Genomic DNA, 23,310 nt, shown 5'->3' on the forward strand with positions numbered 1-23,310 from the left:
GAACCCATTCCAAAAGATTAGCACAGGTACCTCCTGACCTAGCACAAGATAAGAGGGTTTGACAGAAGTGATGAATAGACACGGCTTAAATTCTCATAGATTGTTTCCTGGAGGGCCCCCCAACCCCACCAACATACTATAAAAACTCCAGGGCCCAGCGGGGGGAAGGAGGGAGAACTTGGGGCTCCAGGTTTCAGCCTTCAACTGCTGGGCTGGCAGTGGAGGGATGCTCATGGCTTCTGCCCTGCAGGGTGACAGAAGTCTGGGCTTCAGCTGCGGGGGGGGAGGGGGGTCTTAAGGCTTCAGCCTTTCTGGGGGGAGGCTCCAAGGCTCGGGGATTCAGCCCTTCTGGGGTGCACTGGGGCTCCACTCCAGACAGCTCTGGCTGAACTTAAGCCCTGTGAATAGGGATGTTTTGCCCAAGACATCAGGAACAAGATACAAGGAGAGGTAATAAGCAGATGTCATGAAACATGTAAAGGTATGTAAATTGTTTGTCTAGAAATCTTGGGGTACTTCGCCTTAACCCTGTGTGTGGCTGAGGGGACAGCAGAAATTCCCGCTGTTGACTGAACTGCTCCTTGCCACGGGGCACTCATATGTTAGTGTACCTGAGCTCCTATGGGATGCTAGGACTGTGCCTTGAGGGCTATAAAACCTGGCTGAGTGCCTTTGTCCCTGAACCGTGCCTGTGGTCTTTCTTTTATGAGTAACATCGAGGTCTGCTGATTTAGCAGGCTGCACATCTCCTTGTGCTGATAACACTGGAGCTCCAAGAACAGAAGCACTGAGCAGCTGTAACAGCTTAGCCGCCTGGAGAGCGTTACCGAGGCAACGACATTCCAGCCTTCTACACTTAAAAACAGTGTAGTCTCCCCATGTTGACTCCTGGGTAAGAGAATAGAAACCTTGATTAAAGGGAATCTCTAGGGGATCCAAGAGGACATAGAAGGAAGTCTGAAGGGATCCACACTCATCAGTCCTCTGCATACACCTCAGTAGCAAGCATTGATAGTGACACAACTGGACTGTGGACCATAGAGCTACAGCAGCATGCAGGATAAGGTTTAATCAGTATATGTGGTGTTGGAGGTGTTAACTGCTGGGGAGTGTTGCTACAGTTGATTTGTGGACTTTGTAGGCATAGGTATGTTATGGGCATTAAGTTGTACATAGCTATGTGGAGCTGCCTATCCAGTTCAGTACAGTGGTAGTATATTTGCTTTTGGGGTGGCCATTCCCAACTTGTTCATAAGAACATACAAATGGCCATACTGGGTCAGACTAATGGTCCATCTAGTCCAATATCCTGTGTTCCGGCAGTGGCCAACGTTAGATGCCTCAGAGGGAATTAACAGAATAGGGCAATTTTTTGAGTGACCTGTCTCCTGTCATCCAGTACCAGCTTCTGGCAGTCAAAGGTTTAGGGTCTCCTAGAGCATGGGGTTGTGCCCCTGACCATCCTGGCAAATAGCCATTGATGGACCTGATTCTCATGGGTGACTTTAATTTTCCTGATATCTGCTGGGAGAGCAATACAGCGGTGCATAGACAATCCAGGAAGTTTTTGGAAAGCGTAGGGGACAATTTCCTGGTGCAAGTGCTAGGGGAGCCAACTAGGGGGAGCGCTTTTCTTGACCTGCTGCTCACAAACCGGGTAGAATTAGTGGGGGAAGCAAAAGTGGATGGGAATCTGGGAGGCAGTGACCATGAGTTGGTTGAGTTCAGGATCCTGACGCAGGGAAGAAAGGTAAGCAGCAGGATACGGACCCTGGACTTCAGGAAAGCAGACTTTGACTCCCTCAGGGAACAGATGGCCAGGATCCCCTGGGGGACTAACATGAAAGGGAAGGGAGTCCAGGAGAGCTGGCTGTATTTCAAGGAATCCCTGTTGAGGTTACAGGGACAAACCATCCCGATGAGTCGAAAGAATAGTAAATATGGCAGGCGACCAGCTTGGCTTAATGGTGAAATCCTAGCGGATCTTAAACATAAAAAAGAAGCTTACAAGAAGTGGAAGGTTGGACATATGACCAGGGAAGAGTATAAAAATATTGCTCGGGCATGTAGGAAAGATATCAGGAGGGCCAAATCGCACCTGGAGCTGCAGCTAGCAAGAGATGTCAAGAGTAACAAGAAGGGTTTCTTCAGGTATGTTGGCAACAAGAAGAAAGCCAAGGAAAGTGTGGGCCCCTTACTGAATGAGGGAGGCAAGCTAGTGACAGAGGATGTGGAAAAAGCTAATGTACTCAATGCTTTTTTTGCCTCTGTTTTCACTAACAAGGTCAGCTCCCAGACTGCTGTGCTGGGCATCACAAAATGGGGAAGAGATGGCCAGCCCTCTGTAGAGATAGAGGTGGTTAGGGACTATTTAGAAAAGCTGGACGTGCACAAGTCCATGGGGCCGGACGAATTGCATCCGAGAGTGCTGAAGGAATTGGCGGCTGTGATTGCAGAGCCCTTGGCCATTATCTTTGAAAACTCGTGGCGAACGGGGGAAGTCCCGGATGACTGGAAAAAGGCTAATGTAGTGCCCATCTTTAAAAAAGGGAAGAAGGAGGATCCTGGGAACTACAGGCCGGTCAGCCTCACCTCAGTCCCTGGAAAAATCATGGAGCAGGTCCTCAAAGAATCAATCCTGAAGCACTTAGAGGAGAGGAAAGTGATGAGGAACAGTCAGCATGGATTCACCAAGGGAAGGTCATGCCTGACTAATCTAATCGCCTTTTATGATGAGATTACTGGTTCTGTGGATGAAGGGAAAGCAGTGGATGTATTGTTTCTTGACTTTAGCAAAGCTTTTGACACGGTCTCCCACAGCATTCTTGTCAGCAAGTTAAGGAAGTATGGGCTGGATGAATGCACTATAAGGTGGGTAGAAAGCTGGCTAGATTGTCGGGCTCAACGGGTAGTGATCAATGGCTCCATGTCTAGTTGGCAGCCGGTGTCAAGTGGAGTGCCCCAGGGGTCGGTCCTGGGGCCCGTTTTGTTCAATATCTTCATAAATGATCTGGAGGATGGTGTGGATTGCACTCTCAGCAAATTTGCGGATGATACTAAACTGGGAGGAGTGGTAGATACGCTGGAGGGGAGGGATAGGATACAGAAGGACCTAGACAAATTGGAGGATTGGGCCAAAAGAAATCTAATGAGGTTCAATAAGGATAAATGCAGGGTCCTGCACTTAGGATGGAAGAATCCAATGCACCGCTACAGACTAGGGACCGAATGGCTCGGCAGCAGTTCTGCGGAAAAGGACCTAGGGGTGACAGTGGACGAGAAGCTGGATATGAGTCAGCAGTGTGCCCTTGTTGCCAAGAAGGCCAATGGCATTTTGGGTTGTATAAGTAGGGGCATAGCGAGCAGATCGAGGGACGTGATCGTTCCCCTCTATTCGACACTGGTGAGGCCTCATCTGGAGTACTGTGTCCAGTTTTGGGCCCCACACTACAGGAAGGATGTGGATAAATTGGAAAGAGTACAACGAAGGGCAACGAAAATGATTAGGGGTCTAGAGCACATGACTTATGAGGAGAGGCTGAGGGAGCTGGGATTGTTTAGTCTGCAGAAGAGAAGAATGAGGGGGGATTTGATAGCTGCTTTCAACTACCTGAAAGGGGGTTTCAAAGAGGATGGCTCTAGACTGTTCTCAATGGTAGCAGATGACAGAACGAGGAGTAATGGTCTCAAGTTGCAATGGGGGAGGTTTAGATTGGATATTAGGAAAAACTTTTTCACTAAGAGGGTGGTGAAACACTGGAATGCGTTACCTAGGGAGGTGGTAGAATCTCCTTCCTTAGAGGTTTTTAAGGTCAGGCTTGACAAAGCCCTAGCTGGGATGATTTAACTGGGACTTGGTCCTGCTTTGAGCAGGGGGTTGGACTAGATGACCTTCTGGGGTCCCTTCCAACCCTGATATTCTATGATTCTATGATTCTATGACCTATCCTCCATGAACTTATCTAATTCTTTTTTTCATATCCCCAGCTCACCTGACAGTGCACATGGTGATGTCCTGACATCACAGGGGGTGCCTTTGTCCTGTAGGGCTTTCAGGTGCTCTGCTGCCTTCTTTTCACCTTGACTGCATAGACCGCTGCATTTGTCCTTTGTCTTCCCACTACCTACCATTGCCTTTAATTACACTGAGTTTGGTTAGTATTTGGCCCTTCAGTTGCTGTTTATTCAGGCCTTATATGTGTTTCTGGACTGCAGACCCAGCAGCGAGTTAGGGGTGGAGGTTACCTTCAAGATAGAGAGAGCTTATTTAATTACCTGTAAAGCTGTATTTTGCTTGGTGCCCCCTGGTTACATTTCATCCCCACTGTGCAAGGTGGATCCTGCTCTGTCTTGTGCTACTGCCCCTGCTGCTGTCCTGTCTTGCTCAGGATGCTCTGATTGTCACTTTCAAAGCCAATCTCCTCCTTAAGACAAAAAGAAAAGGAGGACTTGTGGCACCTTAGAGACTAACAAATTTATTTGAGCATAAGCTGTAGCTCACGAAAGCTTATGCTCAAATAAATTTGTTAGTCTGTAAGGTGCCACAAGTCCTCCTTTTCTTTTTGCAGATACAGACTAACATGGCTGCTACTCTGAAACCTCTCCTTAAGACGCTACTTCCTTGAGAGCTGTGGGCCCTGGTCTTCCCGTCAGTGAAGTGAACAAAATAGATGGTGGCTTTACTAATTTGCTTTTGATGTCACTTCCTTTCCTCCCATCCCATCTGTTGTCTATTTAGGTCTTAATTCTGCATGCATAAATCTTTCTGAAGAGTCAGACACTGCACAAGCGTAAGGTTCTGTACAGGCGGATCCCTTTGCAGGGTCAAATCTATGGGTTTTTAAGCTCTTCAAAGCAGGGCTTTTGGGTAAAGTTTTTAAGAGGAATCTAGGCATTAAAGTCCCATTGAAAGTCAATGAGACGTGGGCTTCTAAATCACTTTTGAAAATAGGTCTTGAGACTTCGTTGCTTTTTGGTGCACTTGAAAATGTTATCCTTTCTCTCTGTGCTGGACTGCCATGTGCCTGGCAAACTGTGAGCAGTACCTAAATGATAAAAATTTCCACAAGCTCAGAAACCAGTCAGTGTCATCTTTCCAATTCCCAACTCCGTATCTTTGTTCACATGACCCTGTCTGTATGGAATGTCTTTTCCTTATGGTTTGCCAAATTTCTGCCCTCTCTACATTCAAGTCCAGATGGGACAGGGATGGAGTGGGTGGTAATAGGCGCTTATATAAGAAAAAGTCCCCAAAAATGGGACTGTCCCTTTAAAAACGGGACATCTGGTCACCCTACATTGTACTGTGTGTTAAATAAAAAGTGCAATGCAGCACATGAACACGATGAAGACAATACAAATAAAAAAAGCACAGAATATAGAGATGGGCAAAACCCATTAGATTTGGTTCCTATCCTCTTTGGCCTATACAGAATAATTTCCTACAGTGCATTTTCTAATGTTTTGTCCAGTTTGAATACTTCTGCTGTAAATTAGTGTGGCCCTGTGCTCACATCAGTTGGTCCAACCTTTTTTTGGTGCAACATCACCTTGCAATTAGCAGATGATCATCCTCCTTTATATCCCCTCATGGCAAGTGCTGTCTTTTTTCTCTTCTGTTCATTTTCTCATCCCTGTTTCTGCTCCCCCCGTCTCATTTGTGTGTATAGTTGCTTTCCTTTCTGTTGTTTGTTTTCTTCTCCTCTCCTCCCTGTTTCCTATTTGCCGGAAAGCTATATGCTTCTTGGAGTGCAGGCATCTATTACTGGCTGTATGGAGCTAGGCCATGTGTGGCACTGCAGCTGAAATGAGTGCTGTAGGTTCAGAAAGAAGAAGCTAATACCATTGAGATGCAAAAGCCTGAGCCTAAAATGATGTTTGCTCCTGTAGCTTGTTGCATTAGAGTTCTCTGTGGGAGGAGGGTGGGGTGATAGACCTATGTTGTCTTATTCAAAGCCACAGGAGCAAATATTAATGGGACCTGGGAGTGGATTCAGGGTCATGTAGCTTTCTCCACATGCATTGCTTTCCTCCTCTGGTGTGTGCAGCCTCCATGTGAATCAGTCTTGTGGTGGATCTAGACTGGTGAACACCGCCAATGTGTAGAATTGTGTAGGACAAGAAAATAGGCATAGGCCCTTTGTTGGTGGAATGGTTTGACACCACAGTCATCACTTGCTATGTATGATATAAAAAAACTGTACTTAATAGTTAGCTCTGGAGCCTCAGATTGCCCCACTGTAAAGGTGGTGTACATACAGGGTCAAATCATCCCCTTATACTTTTATTTTCTGGCCTCTGGTTTGGAGAGCAGGGATTTGAGCTTTAGCATCAGCCCTGTCAGGTAGCTACTTCTCATTCTGTACAATCTTTGCTTGAGCTATGGTTAAGGTAGGTGTCTCTTGGCCATGGTGTTCTGCCTCACCCCACTGTGGATTTTCCTGTATTGGGGAACGCTGACTCAATCAACATTTTTGTGGCTGCTCCCTGGAATGTTGAAACACCTTCACACGCCCTATGGGTGAGTTAGAGTGCTACATGGATGACAGAGCCTGTTTCTGATTTCCCTGCAGATCTTGGGACATCAGTGAGTCTGGTGACCTATGTCTTCCCATTTGTTCCAAGGAACAGCCCCTCCTTCTTGCCCCAAAACCTCCTCCTCCAAGTAAAGTAAGCTGAAACTTGGTCAGTTTCTTGACCTTTCTACACATTGTGATTCAATCCCATTATCTTCCTCATGGCAGCTGTGGGTCTGAACATTGGTAAAACACTTTGAGATCCTTCAGCGAAAGTAACTATGGAAGTGAAGAGCATTATCTGAGTTGTTTAACTAGCTAAAGCAAATAGCATTTTTTGGAGAACTTTTACAGAAGCCAAGATTTCCAAGTCATATTTTTAGTATAGGTAGGAGTTGTTTGGGGATAGTCTATGGGTAATAATCTTCAGCCTACGCTATGCCAGAATAATTTGGGTGTTTTCCCCTTCTCTTTGGAGTTCACTTTGAAATGAAAAATAAATTGATTGTTAACCTTGCTTACGTTGTCATGTTTTAATTGCTGTCCAGTTATTTATACCAAGCAACAAGATACAAGGCCTCAGGGCCAAGACAAAAACAATTGCTCATGTATTAATACCTAAACATTTGGTAGAAGAAAATCTGGTTTCTATAAAAACTTTTTCTTTGGTGAAAAGATGTGCAAACAAACAATGTTTTGCTTGTAAAATTAGAAATGGAAATATGTTCTTAAACTCTTTCTGTCTTGGGCCCTGACCCTACAACTGGAGCTGTATGGGTAGGCTCCTTACTCTTGTATGGACCTCGGTATGGCTCCATTATGGTCACAAGGGTCACTCTGCCCAAATCTAATTGCACAAAGCTTTGGGTCCTTGCTTGGTACTTTCCGTGCAGTCCTCCATAGGAAATTAGGCACTGAGGTCTTGGTCATGAATTTTATTTCGCTCTGACAGAGCAATTGGTCTCTCTCTAATCGTTTCAGGGTAAGTGAGGAAAAGGAAGAGACAGAGGAGCGACTGAGAGCAGAACAGGAGTCATTTGAGAAGAAGATCAGACAGCTAGAGGAGCAGAATGAACTTATCATCAAGGAAAGGGAAGATATCCTTTTTTTAAAAAACCCAAAACAACGTGTGGTGGGATTCACTGTCTGAAATAAGCAGTGAACTGCAGAGAGATAATTGTTCTAATTTATAGCAGGGAATAAATCTGCATGTGCTGCCATTCAAAAGCAATCAGAGATGACTTGTCAGCATGTGCTGCTAGTTCATTTGAGCTTGAAACTGCCACCCAGCTGTTCCTGTGATGTTATTTTGCTATGAAATAGATATTTGTCAACTACAAATGGCAATAAGGAGTTTATGCATTAAAATATGGTTACAAATTTTTTTCACTTAATCCTGTTAGACGGTTGTAATTGAGGTCTAAAGCTCCTTTCACATGGCTTTCCACTATTTTCAGTGTCCAGAGACAGGATTTACGCTGAAGGCATTAAAATAAAATAAACCTTGAGATCAGGGGTTTGGCAAGCTCATACTGGGAGAGGTTCACAAAGCAGTATTAATGGAACCAAACATTTTAAAAAAAGAGTAAGGGATCCAAATTATGCAGTTTAGACCCATATTAAAAATTGAAAAACACATTTGGGTCCCAGTGCTGGACTGTGATCTGCACAGATCCATGCACTGGGGTCGACTTGCATGGATCAGATTGCAGGATCAGGGCCTTGGTTTATAACTAGGTTGAGCGTACTAGGGACCTCTGAAATACGTTGGAGCCTTGGTCTGTCTTGTATTCAATCGCCCAAATGCTGGTTCTTACACTGTTGCCTTTCTACTTTAAACCTTCAGAAGGCTAATGAACAATCCCAACAGGGAACACAGGAGAGGGTTTGTTTAATGCATCGGCGTTAATTTTGATAAAAGAAACTGTTCACTCTACTGCTGAATGATATACAGGCTGACAAGATTTGCTGACTATGATGTAGGTGCTGAGAAATATCAAGACACGTATTTGTGCTACAAAATACAACAAATTTGCAAAGACTATTCTAACTTCAGACTTGGCTTCAGTGGGATCACAGTTTGTACTTTTTTGCATTGATTTCAGTAGGATCAGGATTTTGTGGTAGAGTGTTCTAGTTCTTGGGTCTTAATGTGCTTATGAATTTAAGTGAGATGCACGCTCTGGGGGAATATTATCTGTATTGGTGAATATGTACATGCAACTTCCATTAATGCTAATGACTGTTAGTCACTGGGAAGGAAATATACCCCTTTTATAGTTTTTTGCTTTGTTTTTTTTACCTTTATCAGAGATGGGTTGTTCAAGTATAAACATCTTTTTGGAGAAGTCTGGCAAAGATGGCAGAAAGTTAATACATGCAGTTTTACACTTTATAAAACCTATGAACATAAAACAAGGATATAATTTAAACCAATAAGAAAAGGAGTACTTGTGGCACCTTAGAGACTAACAAATTTATTGGAGCATAAGCTTTCGTGAGCTACAGCTCACTTCATCGGTAGCTCACGAAAGCTTATGCTCTAATAAATTTTAGTCTCTAAGGTGCCACAAGTACTCCTTTTCTTTTTGCGAATATAGACTAACACGGCTGCTAATCTGAAATTTAAACCAATATAATTTTAACTATGGGAACAGTTATCCATCATACATGAATGATTCAAAATCTTTCACATAACTCCGATCAGTTAATTTCATACCTCTTGAAGTCTGTTCCAGTGCCTAGGAGCTGTATAAAAGACTTACTGAAGTTGAATACAAATTCTTGCTATTTGACAAATAAAGCGATACCACTTCAAGTTCTGTTCAAATGCACAGGGAATTTATTTGCATAGATGGTACCAGGAATATAATAATTTAAAGAGAACCTCTGAAGACTAGTAGACTCAAAATTTGACCTACCTTGTTCTTTTTTAGAAAACTTAATATAATTAGCTCTGTACTAACCAACCATTGTATTCAGCTGAGCACTTAGAAGTGCCCTACAATAGCAAACTAATCTCTCTAGTCTGTTAGAGGCAAATATCAAACCAGCTGTAGTTTCAGCCTTCTCTGGGGTTTATTTGAATATCAGAAAGAAACTACTATGGAACTTATACATTGTCTTGTCTTTCTCTTTATAGAGAAGTGTCTTTATTTCCTTAAAAGCAATAACTAGCTCAATGAGGATCCACTTTACTGTGTACTTAATGACCCAATTCTAAGGTGTAGAACTTCAGAAGAAGTTCTGGAGGATCAGGCTGTCCGAGCGCTGGTGTGTAAATGAGCCAGATTCTATTTTGACTCAGGGTTGCATGCAAGAAGCTGAAGGGGAATTCACACTGAATTACGGAGTTACACAGAATTTTGTATTGAGCTTTGAGCAGTTTCTCAGAATAGGGAGAAATGAACTTATGTCTTTATTAGAATCTGGTTCAAATCAATCTCATGACTGATCACTGCTGTTTGGTTAGAGAACCATACAAATCAAAACCTTTGAAAACATAAGACTAAAAGCTTTTTCTATATACTTAGTGGCCAAGACTTGAAAACACACTTCAGTTGAGTACTTTCCATTGGTGAATAAAATTGAACAGATGACAGCCCTGCCCAGTGCTCTGTGTGAATCATTGGCAGAGTGAGACACAAAGTTCCCAATCATAAGAGGGTCCATACTGTAGTCAGGGCTATTTTTAAGGTGGTCTGGCACTATCCTTTATAAAACCCTCTTTTCAGTTGCTTATAGCTTTGCCAAACTATTTCTTTCTCTTCCTTCCAAAAGCTGGGGAGGAGGTGGCCTGATTTTCCCCACTAATACACTGCTCTTGTCCCAGTTGGGGAACATGTCCCCTCCCCTGATCTTTGAGACTTCATTGCAATCTTTTAGATAGAAGTTTAGTAAATGTTCAAGTCGTATGAAGCAGATACTTGCTATTAGTAATTTAAGGCCCAAATATGACCTACTTCCAGACACTGGGGAAATAGCCTCTGTATTATAAATATCTTTTTAAAGACAACTATTTCTCCTAAAGATGCCCAGATTCTATAGTGGTGGACACTTTTGAAAAATGTGTAATAATAATTATCATTAAGAAATAAGTGGCACTATTATTGCAATTCTTATTAAACCAATGTTTGTTGCTCTGTGGCCTCTCTTGCTGGCTCAGCTGCAGCAGATAAAATTTGCTTTTTCTTTTGATGATGTTAAGGAATAAACATGGAGGCAAACCAACCTCAAGATTTTTGTGGGGGTGAGGACTGGAATCAACATTCCTCAAATGAGGGGAGGGGAGAGGAAGGTTTGCCCTTCAACCCTATAGACCTCTTTTAAAACTTTTACATTGGGAGTGTACCTGGATTTTTTTACATCTCTCTAATTATGACAGAACATGATCTGTTGATTTGAAGCAGCAATCAAGTTTACATAACAAATCCTTGTCCATATTAATTCAGCTAATCTACGATTTATCTCTAGTGCTGTGCGGGTATGGTTTTTAATGCTAATTGACTAAGGCGATTTTTTCTTACTGACTGGTTTCACAAAAGTTTAACAAGTAATTTACTATCAATATTACATTGTTAAGGATACATTCTTTTAGGAAAGGTGAGATTATAGAGTACTAACTTGCTGAAAGGATGAATAGATTTGCTTATGTGGAATCATCTGGAAAACCTTTAACGGAATAAGATTTCTAATATAATAACAAAACTATGCATTTCTAAAGCTCTTGTATGAAAAGCACTAAATTATCTGCCCAACACTTCCAGAATGTAGGATTAGCCCCAATTATCCACATGAACATCATAAAGAAGTTAAGTGACTTTCTCAATGCCATTCACTTAGTTGGTGGGAAGAGCGAGAATCAGTGTTGAGGGTTTTCCGATCCTACCCTGCGTTGTGCTTCTCTAAATCTCACAGAATCCGCCTTCATTTTAAAGATAAAAGGAAAATAAATTGACTTTTATCCTCCATTTCCCCAGCTTTGTTTTGGATGACCCATATATAGAATTGTGTGTTGCTGCCAACCAAGAAACAGAGGATAATGAAGATGGAGCTCTTACATAGACGCTTCTGCCAACCCACATAATTTTTTGTGTTTTGGGGCCTAGTTATCACACATTTGTGCATGCAATTGCATTCCTAATTTGCATGCTCAATTACTACTACAGGAAATGGTCAGAGATGCACATGACTGTTTATGAAATTACCTGATTTGAGTGCACAGCTGTGGTAAGCGCACATGCATCTGACAGTTGTGCCCTCTATCTCTTCTTCCTAAAGTTCATACCTAAGTTCTATTGCATGTCTCTTTTCCCCACCTCTGTCTGGCCTTTCAGGAAAGAGATGAAAGGCAAGAAGGAAAAGGCTTGAAACAGAAGAGACTCTGCTTTTTGCAGGAGTTCACTGGGAGCTGCTGGGTACTCAGCATTTCTGAAAGTCAGGCTGCTTATTTATGTATCAAATAAGGATTTAGAAACCTAACCTCAGGCACCAATTTTTGAAAATCTTGGTCTTTGGCTGTAACTTTAACTGTATGGAATTCAAAAGAAATCTCTAATAATGGACCTTACCCTAACATAAATCACTTTTTTGAGCTATGTTACAGAGCTTATTTGATGAATGGATGCCTTTTCAGCACTTCAGAGTGAATTTCCCCCACTGGTTATTAGAAATTGTTTAAAGAGGGGTATCTCAGAGAAAAAACTGATGTCAAGGTTTTTGTTACTCTTTGTTTAGGTCTAATAATACTGAAGTTCAAGTCCACTGTTGCAGAATGACTGGAAATTAATAACTTTTTCCTCATTTTTATTTTTCAGTTTAAGAGAACTGAATGGCCATAGCTTATATTGTTCAGTGCTGATTGATATATTTTTTTTGTTTCCTTGCTTTCTAATGTATGGATACATGCTACAGTGGTATAAGGTGTTTGATGATGGGAAGATGATATGGGGGGAAGGGGGAGAGAAGGAGGAAGAGCAAAAACAATGACATATTAGTAACTCGGCATTCCCTATCATTCATAGTGCCTCAGTCTTTGAAGGTCCTTCCCTTAGTGATATTATTGGCTACCCACTAGTAAATATTTCCAACCAACCATTTTGGTCATTTGGATAAAAGCTCAGCGTATTAAAAAGTCTCTGAATATTTATATGCTAGACCGTAATGACAGCACCAGTTAAATAATATATGTATGTATAAGAATCAGTCAAGGACTACTGGGTAAATAATATATTTTGAAATTTTTATGAACTCCTAAACTTACACCAGGCACAACCTACATTAAAATAAGCGTTTAAACATATCAAAGCTTGTAAATTCATTTAAAGTTGAATGTTTAGTCTTAATTAAACCCCTCTTGCTGATAGACTGCAAATAAATGCTTTAGAACAAAAGGTGACCATATTGTCTGTCACTGGTGTTGCAATGTTTAGGATTAACCAGGGGAGTTAAAAGTATGACTATCAGCTTTAACTATGTATAAATCAGAATTTTTAGAGTACAATTTCAAAGTGTTAGTCACGAAACACCCCATTGAAATCTATGGGAGCTTTGTTAATGTTCCAGATACAGATTTTGTCTATGTGAACTTTTAAATTTATGGGTATGGTTTTGAGAAGAGAGAAACTGAGCGCTTGGCTTTGGGATTCAGACTGAAATTTTTGGGACAATTTTGCTGGCTGTCTTCTGATGCAGGAGGAGGAACCCTCTCTTATCCAAAAGCCATGGCATAAGACTTCATGGAGTCTGCCTTGGCGAATGATGACAGCTGGTTGCTTTTTAACATTGGTCCCAGATTTCTTACACATTTCAGGTCATTTGTGTATTAAGGTGATCCTTGAGGCTGACACTAGAATATTTTTGAGCCACTGTTTTGATGGCTGAAGACAATGAGTCATCATCCTGGAGTCATTGGTAGCGGCCCACAGGCTGTATAGTACTCTTCATATGAGATACCAGGAATCTGTCTTCATGCTGGGGGCTGAGTTGCATCTTGCACAGGTGTAATAGTCACCTACTTCATTTATTTTTGATTCTGAACCAAAAGCAAGATCCAGAGTGTGCCCATCTATAGATATTGTCTGAAATCATCTGAGATAGACCCTTTGCTGTCAGGGCAGCAGTGAGATCCCAAGTCATCTGCATTCACCCTAAAGAATAAGCCTACATAGGTCAGATGAACTCATTCCACTCTGGAAAATCTGGTGTTTACTGAGGAGGACAATGCACTAACTGCCAATTTAACCATATCCACAGAAATCTGCAAACTAACCATGCTACTTAACTGGGTGGATTATTCCAACTATTCTTTTAATGTTGCTGAACCTTTTCAGGTGAAACATTGCTAGATTTAGAGCCGTGAGCTCCCAGAACATCTTTTCTGAGTTACGTTCTACTTGGGAACACTTGGCCCCACATGAAAACAATGACTGAGGCCTCCTAAAAGGAGGCACAAATAGTAAATGAGATTGTTAATTGCTGAAGTCTGTACTGTAACAAATTGACTAGAAATGTGGATTTAGAGAGATTGACATACTTTATTGTTCCAAACTCAATAAATTCCCTGTCCGCTTTAAGTCCTCAGCTGTAATGATCACATTGGGCTGACTCTGCTATTGGTGTTGCAGTCTCCCTGAACTATTTTGGAAAGTTTAAACATTTCTTGTGTGATTAAATGCACTTTCAGTAAATCAATCCCATAATAATTGTTGTTCAGGCGAGTTCATTATTTAGTTTAGTGTTTTAAATTACTGTTCTTCTTTAAAGGAGTCTTCTGACGTAATGGCTTCAACTAAATCCATTTGCCATACTCTAGCTTGTAATTACTTTAGATTTGAAGAATAAAATGAATGGCTTTATTATTAATCAGTAGCAATTTTCTCTCTGTTTTTAACCTTAGAATGGCCTTCGTTTGTGAAATAGTTTTAACAGTCTAGATGACAAAACACTTCCCCCCCCCCCCCTTAGTACAGAGGGGTTCAGTGAAAGCAATAAGATCTGTTTTTTCCCCACACATTTGTCATAGTGATCGTAATTGTTACTGTGCGTGTTAGCCTTACAGGGTGAACAAATTAGTTTGATATTGTATGCTGTCATCCTCTTGGTCTCTTTCAGTGCCTTCCTGTCTGGTCTTTTGTCTTTTAAATTGTAAGTTCCTCAAGATAGGACCTGCCTTTCGGTGTCTTTACAGTGGGGAGAGCATTGTCTGAAATGAATTGTAATATTTATTTAACTTTGATCTAGTGGACTGTGTGATCTACCTGTACTTAAGGATAATCTTGTACCCTGTTAGCTCATGCCAGATGAAAAGAATAAGGGCTTGTATATATGGTGATTTTAAGCGCACCAAGCTTGGGTGTAAATCTACAATGCTCTAGCTTGTTGTGCATCTGTGGACCCTGCTACCGTGTACTAAAAGATCTGTAGTATGCTTTGACCTACCACTCTTTGAAGGTCCACATAGCAAGCTAGTGTGCTGTAGATGTACACCCCACCTTGCTGCGTACTATCTTGCCCTATAGAGAAGCCCTAACTTACCAAGATTTTTTTTTCTCTTTCTACAATGTAGTATTCTACAGTTCAGTCTGTAGTCTTGTTGACTTTGCACTTATGGTGAGAGATCCATAGCCTTATACAGCCACCTTTTGTACTAGAATGCAGCTTTGAACACAGATAAATTGCTCTGCTAGCATGAAGCATCATTTGATTTCAGTGGAGCTCTGCATTGGTGCAGCAGTCCTTTCACATACAGTCATTTGTAGGGCTGGAATCTTGTTCAGCGTCTGGCCTTAATTTTAAATAGCGAGAGGCAATACTAATGGGAAGACATTTCCTGCCTTGGTGTGCTTATTACCATCTAGTGGATGCCAGAATAACATCTAATTTTCTGAGGATGATTGGAAAATGAAGAGGGATAATTGTGAAATGTTAGACACTGGATAAATCTCAGCTTTTAATTTCCAGAGGGGTTCTAAAGCTTCACCTTGCTATGCTGACATTACTTTTCCAGCTAGAATTGTGGTGATTGAACAAGAAAGTCAACAACTTTTTGAAAAACATTAGGGAAATAGAGCAACCAACCAAAGAAAAATACACTATTTTCCTGAGAAGTCTTAATTCCAGTGTTCTCCAAGAGGTCATTAAAAGTATAAATATAAAACTCTGGGTGGAATTTACCCAGACAGAAGAGTATCTCAGAACTCTACCATCTGTACCCTTGCCACTTAATTCTGTTTTCATTACACCTTCATGTTTTGGCTTCGAAAATAATAATTTTTATTCCATGTCCACGTTTTTCAACTCGCATACTAGAGCAAATTTCAGTTTTTAGAAATGCCTTTTTAATAGTGAAAATCTTTTTTTATTGGTGGTAACACAGCTGCTTGCATTGTAAATATTTCAAAAGTTTTGCATAAGAGTAGCCCTTCTTGGGACCAAAATTCCCCCAGGTTATAGCACAGGGAGTACAGTTGTTATAATAAAGATTACGTTGCTGAGAAGTTCCCCGCAAGGCCCCATGATGGTAATACCCCTATATTTTGTCTTTAAAGAAAATTGCTGAGAGGCAATGCTTTTTTTGGTGTGTGTCCCATTTTCATTAATGCATGGGAATTGATGGAGTTGCAGTGACTTGTAACAGTAATGAGTTCTAAACATAAGAATGCACTCCTTTCTAATAAGTGAGCACTGCTGGGGTTTAAAAGCGTACTAAATCAGTTGCTTTAGTATGAATTTATTAGTTTTTTTCCAGCATTAGCTTTAATAGTAGTTATTTACATAAGCGTACATCCCATTAACTGCCATCAGGGCTGGAAAACATGCTGAACTGTTCATATTTTCATATAATTATTGAACATAATGGTTTCATTTGCATTTCTAAACAGTGATGTTTCTGTCAGGCTTGGAAATAGTGTTTTTACGCAGTCCCTATTTCACATCCACTTATTTGACATCGTTAAATTTTATGCTAATGTGCTTCCCTAGAATATCATCAGTAGGACAGATGCTTGTGCTTTAATATACAAATCAGAGATGCTTTTCCCTCCCCCTTCCCTGAAGTGCAAAGGAAATTAAAAAAAGCATATCTGCACTTTTTAGATATAGTTTGTCTCAGTCTAAATAGCTGTATGAAGTAAAACTTCATTCTCAACCTTAGCAATCACTCTAAAATGTTTTTACAAATACCTTACTTAGGGAGAGTGAGGAATTTCATTTTCCTCGTGGAGGAATAGTACCCACGAAAGGGACTACTTTGTATATCAACTCACTTTTAATGTATAAAGCAAATTATCAATTTAAACAAACTTCACCAGATCTTGGATTTACCTTCTTAATAATTGACCACCATTGAACAGAGGCTGCAGGATTGGAGAAGATGTCTTTGGAGAAGATTCTTTTCTGAATAAAAGAAAAGGAGTACTTGTGGCATCTTAGAGATTAACAAATTTGAGCATAAGCTTTTGTGGGCTACAGCTCACTTAATCGAATGCATTCAGTCAGCTTGCGCTCAAATAAATTTTAGTCTCTAAGGTGCCACAAGTACAGCTTTTCTTTTTGCGAATACAGACTAAAACGGCTGCTACTCTGAAACCAGTTTCTGGATAGAAGACCAGGCAACTGAAATGCCCACAGAATCCTCTCATCAATTTGTTAGGTTTTTTTAAAACACAAAGTTGTCATAATCCTGTGGGCGTTGGTGAAATCACCACTTTAAGGGCTGTGGCTAATTAAAAGGTGGTGGTTACTTTTTATTATGTACTACGTTATTGGTGTGACATGTATATTCAAGAAAAGTTCCTGCTCCAAAGAGCATTGGGTCAAGCCCAAAGTTAAGACACTAAAAGCAGGATAAGATGACAGTGCAGGGAGGCGAGTGTCAATAATCATAACTAAATGATGAGAGGGGAATTTCAGAGTAAAAGATCACTCTTTTTATTTTACTCTTTTAAAAACAAAACAAAACACTCCATATTTGTTTCCTGTGAGCTCCCTTCCTCCACCTCTGCATTGACTGTGGGTCTAGAAACCAGGTTTCTGAAAGATGATGGCAGGTGCTCTTTGGTACAACCATAGTGTTTAATTATGTTGATAGGAATAAATAAGTATCCAGCTATGCAGGACATTGCTAGGAGGCAGTATGGCCTCATGGAATGGGCACAGGAGTGGGAACTAGCAACTCCTGAGTTCCATTTCAAGCTCTGCCACAGAGTTATTAGTGTGACATTGGGCAATTTAATTCACTTCCTTCTTCCACAAATGGAGATAGGACTTGCCTACCTTCCAGGGCATAGTGAGGATCAATATTTGTATATTATTCTTATTCAGTGCTGGCACTTAATAAATCATGTGCTAGGCCCTATAAAAGACAAAGATAAAGAAATTCCACAATCCCCAAAAACTCAAACAAAAAAGCTAGGATACAGGGAAGATCAAAGAAGAGAATACATCAAACAGATTTGTCATTGTCTTTGTTTTTTATATAAAACTGTCTCCCTTCTTGTGGAAATTGTGGAAGAAGTGATTATCAAGGAGGGAACTGAATACAGATGGGGTGGTGGGTTGGTGAACTGGAAGGGAAGAGGTATTTTATGTATAAGGAGCCATGTGGGCAACTATGATGGTTATAGTGGGTGACATACACTGAGGGGTTCTGGACTTGTGAGAACGTCTGTTGTTGTTTATATACAATGAACACCTTGCTAGTTGCTTTGCAGACAAGTATGGAGATAAGATCCCTCTCTGAAAATACTCGCAATATAGGACCTAATTCTATAAAGAGATCTGAGCACTACAACCATGCTAAGTACTATGGCAACTGTTTTTTGCCAGCATAAAAGTACAGTCAGGAAAAAAAGAAAACCAAAAATACAAATCTGCTTCTGTTCTTTTCAGACTGTCCTCAAAATAGACTTCCAAAGAACACCCAATTCTGAGCTGCAAATAAAGTAACTACTCTTTTGAGCTAACGGTTGCAGCAGGTTTATTAGAGCTGGCTCTTTGGAGCCAGGATACTCTGTTTAAGCTTTGGTTCTAGAATTAAAGTGAGATCATCCTACCAAGTGGGCTGTAAATTGACAAGTCTAGCTGTTAATTTCAGCTAGAGTACTGGGAAGTGTGAAGAGGGCATTTGCAGCATGCAAAAGAGACTGTTGTACTGCAGAGATTCTGAGGTGACCTGTTGTCAATTTATCATTATAATCCTGGAAAGAGGGCTCTAGGTAATTGGCAAGTATCCTTATTTTAGTATGCAGCCATAAAAAGGTAAAGTACTATGATTTTTAAGATCAGAAGATTAACATTTTGCCTTAAATAAAATATGATTAACTGGCACAGAATTAAAAGTAATAGAACTGAAATATTCAAACTATGCCTCTGAGATGTCAGATTGTGCATAAGTGTGACAGTTTAACTGCTAAAGTGATTTAAAAATGAACTAGCTGAAGAATGTATATACAGAGTATTGAGAATAAAATGTTATAGAACAATCACAGCTATCAAAACTCACTCAAACACTCTCATTTTTAAAAGCCAGGGAATCAAAAGGTAAAGCTGTCTACATGGGACTGCAACCTGTCTGTGCTAATGCAGGTGCAGAAAAAGTGAGTCAGTATGCTATATTGGCATCCCACACTATGATTTTAATCCAGCCAGATGATTTTTATGCTTGGGCTTAATTGCCAAGCCAAAACTAGTCTCTCATTCATCTACCTCCAGCAAAGGGAAAAAATGACTAACCCAAGTAACTCTCATCTTTTTTCTATGGTCTGCAGCAAGGGAGGCTTCTCAGTATCCCAGTACTGCTTCATTTCTGGTAGATGGGTGTGCACTTGGAGAGATGAAGCCACGCACTTGTTAGCATATGATTATTTAAGGTGTTGTGCAGCTCTGCTGTGAAATTTGATTCTGTAAAAATGGCACTGTAGGGTTGCATGTTTGTCACTCATTGATTTCCATCTGTAATGTGCTTTTCTTACAAGTAAAAATAGGTTTTCTAACTACTACTCTTGCAAACTCAACATGGACTCTAAAAGACGAGCTGTCTTCTCATGAATGGCTGGAGATAAGGTTCTGCAGTCCCAATTAGGAATTCAATAAAACCTGTGTGATTTATTTTCAGTGGGTTTGTACAGGTGTAAGTTATTGAAGCTTAGTAAGCAATTCTGTTGATGCACAATACATCTTACACTTCCTCTTAACGGCTTATGTAACTTATGCCTGCTTGGTTTGGCACTCTGTCCTGTTCTAGTGGTGTTTAGAACAGCTAGAGATTGATGATCTGCAACAGGCTTGGCTAAGTGAGAAGTGTGTCTTGGCTCTGGCAGATTTAAATATCATAACTCCTGCTTTACGATTCAGAGGTCCCAGGTTTGATCCCAGTTGCTGACACCGAGTCTGTAAGTGTTACAAAGGGGGAGGAGGGTTGTTCAGGATTTCAACTGGGGTGTCTCTAAAGCTCAGGATGTGCTTCCCCAGCCAGGAAGAATATGTAACCCATGCCTGCTTGATGTGGCAATCTTCCCCCTTCTAGTAGTGACTAGACCAGCTAGCAGTTGATGAGCATGCAACAGCCTTGGTTAAGAGAGCTGTCTTGGCTCATATAGTAGAGATTCATGTATTAAGCTTCAGAGGTCCCAGGTTTGATCCCAGCCACTGACAGTGTTACACTAATGAGTTAAAAAAAAGTAGTAAAAATGCTTGGTAGTCACTACAGTCAGCAGGTCTGACTTTGAATACAGACAAGGAAGAGATCAGTGGGGTAGAAAGTTCCTGTCTTTACATAATCACATCTCAGGATAGAACCATATGCCAGTGATTATCTAAAGTGATTATCTGAATAGGGCCCTACCAAATTCATGGTGGTCTTTGGTAAATTTCATGGTCTTAGGATTTAAAAAATATTAAATTTCATGCTTTCATATATTTAAATCTGAAATGTCGTGGTGTTGTAACTGTGGGTGTACCCAAAGGTAACTGTATGTGGGGGGGATGGTACTGCAAAGCTAGTGTAGGGGTGTCATGGTACTGTGCCCAGCTCTGAAGGTGGTGCAGAAGTAAGGGTGCAATACATTGACCCACTTTGCAATAACCAGTTTTCATGGTCCATGACATGTTTTTCTTGGCCATGAATTTGGTAGGGCCCTAGTTATGAACGGAGGAGTTAAAGTCTTAAGGGGACATGAACTTTTCCAGTTATGTTTGAGTTCTTTCTTTGTTTCAGGTTTCACATCTCAGGAGAGAGATCTCTCTCTTGTTTGTTATAACTATTATCCCATAAAAAGAAAAGCAGTACTTGTGGCACCTTAGAGACTAACAAATTTATTAGAGCATAAGCTTTCGTGAGCTACAGCTCACTTCATCGGATGCATTTGGTGGATTTTTCCACCAAATGCATCCAATGAAGTGAGCTGTAGCTCACGAAAGCTTATGCTCTAATAAATTTGTTAGTCTCTAAGGTGCCACAAGTACTGCTTTTCTTTTTGCGAATACAGACTAACACGGCTGCTACTCTGAAACCTGTTATTATCCCATAAATATTATTTTTAGCCACATCAGGCATAATTGTCAAAAGCAACTAAGTGACTTATTGTCCTAAGTTTCCATTGATTTTAGTAGTCACTTAGGTTCCTAAGTCACTTAGGTGCTCTTGAAAATTTTACCCATCTCTTAATGTTTCAGAATAAAACTCAAGTGAATGTGGCTCTGACTTTCAGCTGTCACTCAGGTATCATGAGGCCTTGCTGCTCTGTTCCAATGCAAGTAGACATATTAAACTTGCCAAGGCTTTGTGAGTTACCCCATCATTGGATGGTGGCTTATAGTTAATTTTTTTGTTCCGATGGTTTGGGAATCTATGTACAATTTATGAATTTTAATTGATTTTATGAACTCTATGTACGCTGTATAACCTTCAGTGTGTATTGAATCAGCCATTTTCAAGGACCATGTCACGCTCTGTCTGGAAGCAGCTGTAGTACAACAAGAGAAGTAGTGACATGGAATGACTTAGCACTGGTAAAAGAATAAATATGCTAAAGAGATTGGCCAAGCTAAAGGAAGCTAGTTCTCCCAGGTTGTCTGTAGGGTTGGGAGTTGGAATAATGGAAATTCCTCAGCAGAGGAGGAGAACAAAGTAATAGGCTGCTGTTTAAAAATATACATGCTTTCTGAGCTAAGGGCAACCATTTGTGTGCTGGACCTGAACAAGAGGGGCAGAGAAGAGAGAGAGAACCTGAAGGCTGAGCAGGAGAAGGGTCTTGGGACTCTGGAAGGACTGACCAAAAACCCAAAGGGCTCTTCGAGTGGTGAGGACACTGGAAGGAGGTTTTTGGATGGATCTCTTTATTCATAGAGAAAGCAGAGACAGTGGCTGTGTGTGTAGGAAGTTAATTTCCCTTGAATGATTAAATTGTAAACCAGAATACTGACTAGAATGGAACTCTGGGAAAGTGTGTGCTTCGTCTACTATGGGGAGTTGGAGAGTTCAGTACTGGTCTTGGGACCTACAGCAGCTGAACCATGGAGGTCCCATTTCTGAGAAGGAGTACCAAACTGGGAGTCTGCACTCCAGGAGTGAGTCTGAGAAGCTCTAAGCTTGGACTCTGCTCAGATTTAGTGGATTTAGAAGCACACGGGATCCAGTATCTGGATCCAAATGTAGCAATGTGGTGAGTATCTGCAGGGAGAGCTTGACTAGGTCTGTGATGTGGTCCTAATTTCTTGCTTTTCTGTTCCCTTTCATTTGTGTGACCACCAGACTGATCCCACAGTCATATTTATGAAAGTTTTTGGGGGAGTGATTTCTATCATTTGATAGGGTCTCTAGCTGGTTTGGAAAAGGTCAGTTACATCATGGGTAAGTTTAAGTTCGTCAAACCACGGTATGCTTTAGAGGGGCTTTTAGCATTTCTTTTTTGCAGGAGGTGTCAAGTATCTTGGTTAGGAATCCTATATGCTTTCATTTCTGTTTTAGCCAGAGTTGCAGGTGCTGGCTTGGTTTTGCTGTAGTTCTTCTAAGACATCACGTTGGGTGAAAGGTCTGAATTCAGAGAAGGAAGGTATATTGTTGGACCTACGTTTATCATATGGTTTCTGGTGTCTCAAGTTAACCACTGATGTTGCTACCAGTGGTTTCCTGGCCGTAAGAATCTTGCTCCTGAAGAGAACAGTATCAAGATGGTCAGAAGTCTGGGCTACTGTGCAGCTATGAGATGATTTCCATTGTATGCATTTAGCAAATCATTGTGTTCTATCAAATTATATGTTAGGATCTCTGAGGCAGAGACAAGTCTTTCCATTAATACTTCTCCTTATGGTGCTCAGTAGTTAAGAGGCACCATAATGCCTATGTTGATTTTTCTGGTACACTGGCAAGCATTGCCTATCATAGAGTAAGATAAGTCCTTTAAGAAAAAGCATATGTTGGCAGGAAACGTGGAGATCAAAAGAGGCTCCCCAAAATAAGTGTGGGTGGCAGAAAGATGAGAGTTCGTGAATATGGAGCAGAAAGTCTTACAGTCTGTACCTCATACTACCTAACACTTGGGAATTATTTCCTTTTATTTAGCAGCCTTTTCTGCATTCTTGGGATTGAGACACCTATTTTCATGGTGGTAGATTCTCTTCAGTGCACAACTGACATGTAGACTCATGTAGTTGAAACCAGTGAGAAGGGGGAAAGTGCTGAAAGAACCAGTAAGGTTTGTATTGGTTCAGTATGGCCAAATGCCATCCCTAGATGTTCGCGTGGGTGCAATATTTACCCAGGACATTCATTCGTCCATCTCAAGTAGAGAGAATT

At 41.0% G+C, this 23,310-nt stretch overlaps 1 protein-coding gene across 7 annotated transcripts in view; it reads left to right on the top strand.

Annotated features, from left to right (window-relative positions):
• Positions 1-23,310, top strand: part of KIAA1328 (KIAA1328 ortholog) — a 258,802-nt gene that overhangs the window by 20,983 nt on the left and 214,509 nt on the right. For all 7 annotated transcript variants that reach the window (XM_043515012.1, XM_038401584.2, XM_043515013.1 and 4 more), the window contains exon 5: positions 7,497-7,612. In XM_043515012.1, coding sequence (XP_043370947.1) covers positions 7,497-7,612 — 116 coding nt within the window. The remainder of the gene's footprint in view (positions 1-7,496; positions 7,613-23,310) is intronic.

This window comes from Dermochelys coriacea, chromosome 5 (genome assembly GCF_009764565.3).
Source record: "Dermochelys coriacea isolate rDerCor1 chromosome 5, rDerCor1.pri.v4, whole genome shotgun sequence".
NCBI lineage: Eukaryota > Metazoa > Chordata > Testudines > Dermochelyidae > Dermochelys > Dermochelys coriacea.